The 10,717-nt window shown below is 39.1% G+C and overlaps 1 protein-coding gene across 4 annotated transcripts in view; it reads left to right on the top strand.

The window, feature by feature from the left end:
- The window catches only part of PAN3 (poly(A) specific ribonuclease subunit PAN3), a 158,597-nt gene that overhangs the window by 141,369 nt on the left and 6,511 nt on the right, over window positions 1-10,717 (top strand). For 3 of the 4 annotated variants that reach the window (XM_030818587.1, XM_003270216.4, XM_030818588.1), the window contains 3 exons: window positions 1,367-1,496; window positions 2,273-2,337; window positions 9,605-9,743. In XM_030818587.1, coding sequence (XP_030674447.1) covers window positions 1,367-1,496; window positions 2,273-2,337; window positions 9,605-9,743 — 334 coding nt within the window. The remainder of the gene's footprint in view (window positions 1-1,366; window positions 1,497-2,272; window positions 2,338-9,604; window positions 9,744-10,717) is intronic. The other variant, XM_030818589.1, reaches the window with a different exon arrangement.

Raw genomic sequence — 10,717 nt, 5'->3', positions numbered from 1 at the left:
GAGAATTACAAGCCAGAAGAGTGAAGGAGTGAGTAGGAGGCTGCTTTCATGAGAAAGGGCAGAGAATGGCTTTACGTATAGAATAAGCGGCAATAGATGATTGAGAATCTTTGTGTTCTAACAGGTAGCCCTTGAAATGTGTAGTATTTTCTGCCACTGTTCTAATGATAGAAGAAATTTAAGTGGTTCCTTCTGCTGCTTGTTACTGCATTTTTCAGAAATGAATATGTCATGATACCTTGTAAATTAAGTTTTAGAGCAGAGGACAGCTTCTTAAAAAGGCTCAGTTTAGCAAAATTGAAAACCCAGTTTTAGTTTTGAAAATTAATCTTTGAAAAACAATAGGAAAAGCTCCCCACCCCACACCTACCCCCTTTTATTCCTCTCAAAAAAGTTTCTAAAAATCTTTTCTTTTTTGGCCGGGTGCAGTGGCTCACACCTGTAATCCGAGTGCTTTGGGAGGCCAAGGCAGGTGGATCACAAGGTCAAGAGATCGAGACCATCCTGGCCAACATGGTAAAACCCTGTCTCTACTAAAAATAGAAAAATTAGCTGGGCTTGGTGGCGCACGCCTGTAGTACCAGTTACTCGGGAGGCTGAGGCAGGAGAATTGCTTGAACCCGGGAGGCAGAGGTTGCAATGAGCCAAAATCACGCTGCTACACTCCAGCCTGGCAATAGAACGAGACTCTGTCACCAAAAAAAAAAAAAAAAAAAAAAAAATCTTTTTATTATTTTTGTTTTTCGTTTCCATTTTTTTGAGATGGAGTTTCGCTTTGTTGCCCAGGCTGGAGTGCAGTGGTGCCATCTCAGCTCACTGCAACCTCTGCCTCCCGGGTTCAAGCGATTCTCCTGCCTCAGCTTCCTGAGTAGCTGGGACTACAGGTGCCCACCACCATGCCCAGCTAATTTTGTATTTTTAGTAGAGACAGGGTTTCACCATGTTGGCCAGGCTGGTCTTAAACTCCTGACTTCAAGTGATCCACCTGCCTCGGCCTCCCAAAGTGCTGGGATTACAAGTGTGAACCACTGCACCTGACCTGTAACAGTCTTTTCATCTAGCACTATTGTAAAGAAGGGTTTGAGAATGGAAATGGGTAAGTGCAGTCCTACTTCACTTTTCTTTCTCATTTCCATAGTAGTGAAAATGTAGAGAAGAGACATGTTTACTGTTTCTTCATTGGCTCTTACAGTTTTCCAGAGGAATGAAATGTAATATTTAAGAATGAACTTGACTTGCATGAATTAAAATGTTTTCAAAATTTTGTGTGCTAAGATGATGGCAGCCAAAACAGCTATGTGTGGGTTATCTTGTTTTTTAAATTGCATGTTGAACATTCAAGTAATTCCTCTTTTATCTTGGGTAGGTATTTGTTGACTGACCAAAACAGGATGCGAAGTGTAAATGACATCATGCCCATGATTGGTGCTCGATTTTATACTCAATTGGATGCTGCTCAAATGAGAAATGATGTCATAGAGGAAGACCTTGCAAAGGTAAAGAGTGTAATTTTTTTTTTTTTTTTTTTTTTTTTTTTTTTGAGACAGAGTCTTGCTTTGTCACCCAGGCTGGAGTGCAGTGGTGCTATCTCGGCTTACTGTAACCTCCGCCTCCCAGGTTCAAGCAATTCTCCTGCCTCAGACTCCCAAGTAGCTGGGATTACAGGTGTACGCCACCACAACCAGCTATTTTTGTATTTTTAGTAGAGACGGGGTTTCACCATGTTGGCCAGGCTAGTCTCGACCTCCTGAGCTCAAGTGATCCGCCCGCCTTAGCCTCCCAAAGTGCTGGGATTACAGGCGTGAGCCATTGTGCCTGGCCAGTAAAGAGTGTAATTAAAAGAATGTACACACAACTTGCATCTGTGTATATAAATAGACACAAAATAATCATTGTACTAAATATAATGCCTTATTTGCTAAGATTGCAGATATTTTTGTCGGCACTGAATGCTTGGTATTTTAATTTCTTATGTCCTCTGGACACTGTTCTTTTCATTCATGGCTTTGCTACAGTCGTGTGACAAAAATCTTGTTTTTTCATGTGAGTTACTTTTCCAATTCCTATGGACAGCTCCATAATCTTCTTGAGTACCATTATGAAATGAAATGGACATATTGTGTTTGTTTAAAAGTATAACCAAAAGGTGGGGATGTTAGGATTTATTGTTTAAAGGTAATATTGGTACAGGTTACCAGTTTTTGTAAGTTTTGGCTTTTATGTTCAGTTATCTGGAACATTAACATTTTTCTCTTTTTAAAATGTTTTATAGGAGGTTCAAAATGGAAGACTGTTTAGGCTCCTAGCAAAATTGGGAACAATCAATGAGAGGCCGGAGTAAGGATTTACAGTATTTTACAATATATTTTTAATCGAGAGCACTATTTTGCATAATAAGAATAAGTATGCCTGGTTTTATTTGGAAAAAGAGAAAAATTCTCATGTGAAGTGACCTTAAGATTGGGTTAGCTGTTAAGGTGCTATTTTTAACAACAGCCTAGGTGTGGCTGTCCTTATGAATTTTACACACATGTATACACACAGAAAATATGCTGTGTTAGAAATCTCTTGTGGTTTGCACATGAGGGCACATTTTATGACTAATACTACCTCTACTCTATCTTCTTTTTGAGGAAGAAGTTTCATATAAGTTTACCCGGATCAGTTTAGAGACTTGAGAAATCTCTAATTTTTGCGTGCCTCTTACCTTCTATTAAAGTACACCTTTTTTTTTTTTTTTTTTTTGTGAGATGGAGTCTCCCTCCGTCGCCAGGCTGGAGTGCAGTGGCACCATCTCCGCTGACTGCAACCTCTGCCTCCCTGGTTCAAGCGATTCTCCTGCCTCAGCCTCCTGAGTAGCTGGGACTGCAGGTGTGCACCACCATACCTAGCTAATTTTTGTATTTTTAGTAGAGATGGGGTTTCACCATGTTGGCCAGGATGGTCTTGAACTCCTGACCTCAGGTGATCCACCCACCTTTGCCTCCCAAAGTGCTGGGATTACAGGTGTGAGCCACCACACCTGGCCTAAAGTATACTTTTTATAGCCATCATATTAGTGACAGTGGAAAGGCATTACCTTTTACACTATTTGTCACTTAGTTCCACCTCATTTGTAAGTTAACGTTAACCGTATATACATAAGCAGAGTTGATGTTTGTACTACATAACTGTCAAAGACAGGTAGAACAGAATTTGCAATTACTATGACTATATACGTAAGTTAATTTCAGGAATGTTTGATTTGTTAATAGAGATAGGTGAGAGATAAATATTATTACTTGAGGAATTTTTTGTTTTTTTTTTTTTACCATGAAATTCAAGTCCACTTGCTTTTCTTCAAAGTCAAAAGACTCATTTAGTGTTTTCCCTAATAATTTTTCTAAGTGAAGAGAACATAACAATGTATGTTAAACCATTTTTAATAAACTCTTTTAGCTGTTTCTTCTAGCATTTATCTCTTTACTTTAAAATGTCTGCTTATAGTTCTATTCTTGATTCCCCCCAATATATAATTCAGCTAATGACTCATCCTCTTCCCTACACACATGCACACGCGTGCACACACACATGAACACATGAGTTGAATCTGTATTTAGTGTTACAAAACACCTCTCCATGCAGTCAAAAATAGATAGCCTATCAGTTCCTTTTTTCCCTTCCACCTAGAGAATTGGCTCTGGATCCTCTGCACTTCACGTTCCTATCTGGGCTGGTTATGCTTTAAGCCTGCACATGCTTACACTTTAGAACTAGAACTTCCCTTCAGTATTATCTGGGAATTCTCATTATCTCTCTGTGTTGGATACCCTGTTTTTTTGCTTTATTCCTTGGTTTATTTATTTATTGTTTTTGACTTAGTGGAGCATGTCCTTGTAGCTTCCTGAAAAAGGTGAGTTTTTTCAGTCTTGCAAGTTTGAAAATGGCATTATTCTACTTTCACACATTATTGATACTGTGAATGCATATTAAATTCTAGATTGTCCTCAGGAAATTTTTCCTTTTTTAATTTATTTTTTATTTTTTTATTTTTTGAGAGGGAATCTCACTCTATCCCATAGGCTGGAGTGCAATGGCGCAATCTTGTCCTCTGCAACCCTCGCCTCCCAGGGTCAAGCAATTCTCCTGCCTCAGCTTCCAGTGTAGCTGGGATTACAGGTGCATACCACCAATATTTTTGGTAGAGACAGGGTTTCACCATGTTGTCCAGGCTGGCCTCGAACTCCTGACCTCAGGTGATCCACCTGCCTCAGCCTCCCAAAGTGCTAAGATTACAGGCATGAGCCACTGTGCCCAGCCAGGGAATTATTCTTATTAATTAAATTTTTTAAATAGGTTGTCTATGAATAAAGTAAAAAGTAGGAAAAGTTTGCAGTGAAAACTATGAAAGTCTGTCTTTCATACCTGACATCCCCAATATCTATTCCCAGTTGCCCCCATCAGTCTATATTTTTAGTTTGTTTTGTATTATTCCAGAGTTACAAATACAACTATATATTCTTATCCCCTCCCCCTTTAAATATATAAAAAATGTAAACCATACACAGTATTTTCTTTTTTTTTTTTTTTTTTTTTTTTTTTTTGAGACAGAGTCTCGCTCTTTTGCCCAGGCCAGACTGCAGTGGCACTATCTCGGCTCACTGCAAGCTCCGCCTCCTGGGTTCACGCCATTCTCCTGCCTCAGCCTCTCCAGTAGCTGAGACTACAGGCACCCGCCTCCGCGCCCGGCTAATTTTTTGTATTTTTAGTAGAGATGGAGTTTCACCGTGTTAGCCAGGATGGTCTCGATCTCCTGACCTCGTGATCCGCCCGCCTTGGCCTCCCAAAGTGCTGGAATTACAGGCGTGAGCCACCGCGCCCGGCCCATACACAGTATATTTTATCATAACAGTGTATTTTAGAAATCTTTCTATTTAGATATGTTTAGTATATGCCAAGCACTATTCAAAATAGTTTACAAATATGACCTGACTTATTCCTCATAACAACCCTGTGGTGGAGTTACCATTGTTACTCCTATTTAACAGAGTAATTGCAGCATAGAGAGGTTAAATAACTTGAACAAAGGTTGTGTAATTAATAAGTATATGATCCAGAACTCCAGTCTAGACAGTATGGTTCCAGAATGTGTGCCCCTAACCACTATGCTATGTGTCTCCTCATACTTTATGGCCTGATAGTAGTTTATCCTATGGATGTATTATAGTTTATTTCCCCGGTTCCCTATAGGTGGGCATTTGGGCTGTTTTCAGTCCTTTGCTAGGGTGGGTGATACTGTAGGGACTAACTTGTGCATACTTAATCTTATATATATGTAAATGTAGGCCAATTGTGATTGCTAGGTCAGTAGGTATGTCACTATAATTTCGTAGCTATTGGAGAATAGTTTACCCATGTGTAATTCATGAGACTGCCTCACCAAAATACTTTTTTCAAACTCTTAGATTTTTGTCAACCTGGTAGGTGAGAAGTTGAATTTAAATGCAGTTTTATGTTCTATGTACTCTTAACGAGCATGTTTGAGTATCTGTTTTATGCTATTGATCCATTCTTATGTCCTGTTCAATTCATATCCTTTGCCCATTTTTATTTTCAATTGGATTGCTTGTCTTTCTTATTGATATATAAGAGCTAAAGAGATTCACTGTTTTTGTGATTTTTTTTTTTTGTTTGACTGCTCATTCCCCACCCTTGGAGACATTTGTGTATGTCTGTAATTGACCAAATTTCTTTTATGCTTCTGGATTTTGAATCCAGAAGTTAGAAGTTAGAAAGCCTCTTTCCACTCCAAGATTATGAAGGAACTATTTCATGGTTTTTTCCAGAACATTTGTGGTTTCATTTCTTCATATTAAAAATGTTTGATGTAGTTAGAAATTGTATAGGGTGTAAGGTGTAAGTCCATCTCCCCTTGTCCCCAAGACTACCTAGTAGTCCAAAAGCTATTTATTGAATAGTCGAACAATGTAGCTTTTCCCCACTAGTTTGAAGCCACACCTCTTCCATACTATTTTAATTCAATCTTTAATTTTGAAATCTAGCAGTATTCTTTCCCATCTCCATTTCATTGGGCACCACTTTGTTGTTTTCCTAATACTATTAAATTTTCTGTACAAATTCTAGAATCAGCTTCTTTAGTTAAAAAAAAAAATCAGTAAACCTCATGGTTTCTTCATAGGGAAGATAGCATGTTTATCATGTTTAAACTCTGGGAACATTTGTGGTTTTAGATGTTGAGTCATCGTAACCAAGATCATGGTATGTCATTCTATTTGTTGATGTCTACTTTTGTATTCTTCAGTAGTATTTAAGTTGTTCTTTATATAGTTATAGCAATACTGAGTGTATTCTTAGGTATTTCATCTTGTTGCTATTATAAGTGGGAAAATTTCCCCCATTCTGTCTTCTTGTTATTGGTATATATGAGAATTCTTTTTTTTTTTTTTTTTTTTTTTTTTGAGACGGAGTCTCGCTCTGTTGCCCAGGCTGGAGTGCAGTGGCACAATCTCGGCTCACTGCAAGCTCCACCTCCCGGGTTCACGCTATTCTCCTGCCCCAGCCTCTCCGAGTAGCTGGGACTACAGGCGCCCGCCACCACGCCCGGCTAATTTTTTGTATTTTTAGTAGAGACGGGGTTTCACCGTGGTCTCGATCTCCTGACCTCATGATCCGCCCGCCTCGGCCTCCCAAAGTGCTGGGATTACAAGCGTGAGCCACCGCGCCCGGCCGAGAATTCTTGATTTCTTTAAATTTTATGCTCTGGTACCTTATTGTTTGGGTCGTTTTCAGTAAATTCTCTTTGAGTTTCCCAGGTGTTTAATCGTATCATCTGCAAATAATGATAGTTTCCTTCCCAGTTTCTATACTTTTAATTTCTCTTGAGTGGTTGTGTTAGCGGGTACTTTGAGTACATAGGTAAATAATAGTGATGATAGTTCAGAATTTGAAGCATTGTTCCTTTTAACTTCCAGGCAGATTCAAAGCCATTTTCTTTATAAATCCTTTCCTTCCTCCAAGCTTTTGGGTTTTGTTTGTTTGTTTGTTTGTTTTGTCACTGATGTTCAGAAATTCACAGTGATGTTCCTTGGTGTGGGTTTTGAGTCATAATGATGGATTAACAGGTGAACCCCTTTAATCTTGGAAACTTAACGTCCTTCAGTTCTGGGACATGGTCTTCATTGTTTCTTTAATAACTTCTTGTCCTGGAATTCTCATCCCTCAGATGTTAGACCTTTGCAATTGATTTTCAAATATTCTCTTCTATTTTCTATCTCTAATTTTTTTGTTCTACTTTCTGGGCAGTTATCTCAACTGTATTTTTCTAAAATTAAAGGTTTTTTTCTAATTCTTTGAATTTTTAAATTTCTGCTATCATATTTTTATTTTCCAAGAACAATTCTGTTTTCTGAATGTTTGTCTTGTACCATCTAATTCTTGTTTCTCTGAGGCCGTCAGTTAATAGATTTTTGCTGGTGGTTGGTTTTTGTTTGTCTTAGTTTTAAGTTTTGTTCCATTCCCTGCAGTATCTCATAGGAAACAAGAGTTTGCTTTATTTTGTTTTGTTTTGTTTCCTCCTCAAAAGATTTCTGATACTTAGCTGTCCATTTGTATTAAAAATAAGGTCCTAAAAAGCCAATGGGAAGCCTTTGTGAGGGCAGGGATTATAGAATGTTGAACCTTTCTCTGTGATAAAGCAGTGTGATGTTGTTATACATGATTTTTGTTTGTTTTTGGTAGACTCTCAAGGATTGTCATTTGTCTTGTACAGGTCAGCATCCCCTGAAAAGAATCTTCCAACCTCTACTGTCTGTGGTATAAGCCTGACAGCCAGGGTTTGAGAACCACACAGAGGGAAAGCATTTGTTGAATAGGGTGTCATCCAGCACTCTTCAGCTCTTCTTCTGGTTTGCTTGCCATCCCTGAGGCTCGAGCTTCTCTCTTTCACCCTTTTTAGAAAGTAAAACCTCCAGATTTTTGCCAGACAGGTGGGGGTGGGGTTGAGAGATGGGTTATCTGTTTGCCGTTTGTAGAACCTTTTCTCAATTCTCCTGTTTTCAGCCTCAGTCCAAACTTGCACTTTTAGTAGTCCTTTGTGGCTTCAGTTTCTGAGCTACGCCAGTGTGGGTGGCTTGCTTCCTGTGGGCACCCTCTTCCCACATCCCCTGTAGAATGAGGATTCAGTTTTGTCAGGTCTACTAAGCCATCCCACTTACCTATCTGCCTCTGCATTCCAGATGTTCATGATGATCTCTTGTTCACTATTGTTGCTTTTTCTGATCCCTTTGTTCTTGTGTTTATACCCTTTCTTAGACATTTACAGTCAATTTGATGGGCTGTTGAAAGGGAGCAGAGATAAATGGGTGTTTAATCCTCATTTTAACTGGAAGTCCTTGGAGTGACCTTTGCCAACATATATATATGATTGTGCTAAAACCATATGGTGAACTTCTCCCCTGGTTCTTAGAATAAAGACCCAGTTTTAAAACATGTCCTGAGCTGTGTAGTCTGATCTCTACCTACTTCTCATCCTGGCGTCAAATCTGCCTTCTATTTAATTTTATTCCCCCCATCCCCCATTCTTTGTTCTTGTCTTCACTCTGTCCCTTTCCTTACCCCCACTCTGTCCCTTTCCTTGCCCTTACCCTCCCTCTGCATGTATTCTGTCTTCTTCTTTTCTTCTCTTTTCTCCCCCAACCCGTTCAGACACATGACCTTCCTTAAGTTTCCTCAATGCTCCATGCAAATACCGATCTCTGACAAAGGAGCATCCTTATTCTGGGAAGAGCAGCCACTACTTCCTCTGGAAAACCTTCCTTAATTTCTTTATATACTTATATTCACACATAATTTTACATAAATTTAATGTTATACATTTTCTATAATCATTGTTTTTACCTGTTTTTTCTTAATGGGAATTGTATCACAGCTTGATCTGGGAAGCAGAACGACTTTAAATGATATAGAAAAGGGGTTATTGGCCAGGCGCGGCCATAGATAAATTCATCTTTCTGTTTTATATCATATTCCTTTTAGGAGCATTATGTAAATATGCAGTTACAGCTTTCTTTGATTATTTGAATAACATCTGTTTCCTACTAGACTGTAAGTTCCCTAAGGTCACTGAAAACTCACAGTGGTCATCTGGTTCTTCACAGCTTATTTTCACATGGAATGGTAGGAAACCGATATTTACTTCCTTTTTGTTTCCTAAACATTTTTCTATTTTATGCTTATTGGTGAAGTAGAAGATGTATCTGACCTCTCTCTATTCTGTAACCTACAGAGTGGGAGGAAGAAAAGAGAAGATATTTAAAGACATTTTTATCTTTTCTATTTTATCTAATGGTAGGGGCTGAAATAAGGAGGTAATATAAAATAGGAATCCATAAGGGATAATTTCCCCCTGACATTTGCTAACTGAAAACTGGAATTCATATACTTACTAGTTCAGTCAGATTATTTTTTAAAAACACTGTACCAGACTCCCTCCCAATTTTTTGTTTATTGGGAAAAAAAGTAAAACTAGTTTGGAATCTAAAAAATAGACATATGGCCGCAGAGCATACAGCATGAGTTACTGAGGTAAAATGTTCATTTCCCCCAGGTTTCAGAAGGATCCCACTTGGTCAGAAACTGGAGACCGTTATCTGTTGAAACTCTTTAGGGATCATCTTTTTCATCAGGTGACAGAAGCAGGTGCTCCCTGGATTGACCTCAGTCATATCATTTCTTGTCTTAACAAGGTAATTTGTATCTAGATTTTTTAAGATCATAATTCTCCCTATAATTTGTATAGAGTTGTATCTTCTACAAATACTAGGAGACTTAAGAAATCAGGATGTTCTCTTACAGTAGCCTGTAAGACATTTTATTAATAACATTTTCTACAATGGGAGGGTTTTTTAAATACTTGCATGAATAATTTTTTGGGGCAGTGGAGGACAGAGTCTTGCTCTGTTGCCCAGGCTGGAGTGCAGTGGCATGATTTTGGCTCACTGCAACCTCTGCCTCCCGGGTTCAAGTGATTCTCCTGCCTGAGCCTCCCGAGTAGCTGGGATTACAGGCACCCATCACCATGCGCAGCTAATCTTTAGTAGAGACAAGGTTTTTAGTAGAGACAAGGTTTCACCATGTTGGCCAGGCTGGTCTCGAACTCCTGACTTCAAGTGATCCGCCTGCCTCAGCCTCCCAAAGTGGTAGGATTACAGGCGTGAGCCACTGCGCCTGGCCTTCGTGAATAATTTTAGAATGTTTTATTGTGGATCTTTTTATTATGATAAAGTATTACAAAATGACTGCTTCCCTCCTTTATGCAATGTTTTATTTACATGTGGTTTTGTTATGCCACATAAAACAGTGAATGGTAAAAAGCAAAAAAATAAATTTGTGCTTATTTTTAAAAAATCGAACCCCTTCTGAATCATTGTGAGTTATGTTGGGTGTTATCAAATCATTATTAACTATAGGTGTTTTTTTTTTTTTTTGAGATGGAGTCTCGCTCTGTCACCCAGGCTGGAGTGCAGTGGCGCCATCTAGGCTCACTGCAAGCTCCACCTCCCGGTTTCAGGCCATTCTCCTGCCTCAGCATCCCAAGTAGCTGGGACTACAGGCGCCCACCACCACGCCTGGCTAATTTTTTGTATTTTTAGTAGAGACGGGATTTCACCATGTTAGCCAGGAGGGTCTGGATCTTCTGACCTCGTGATCCGCCCGCCTC

The sequence above is a fragment of the Nomascus leucogenys genome, chromosome 9, assembly GCF_006542625.1.
Source record: "Nomascus leucogenys isolate Asia chromosome 9, Asia_NLE_v1, whole genome shotgun sequence".
NCBI classification, from domain to species: Eukaryota; Metazoa; Chordata; class Mammalia; order Primates; family Hylobatidae; genus Nomascus; species Nomascus leucogenys.
Note: the sequence above shows the minus strand (reverse complement) of the source record. Positions and strands in the feature narration are given on the sequence as shown.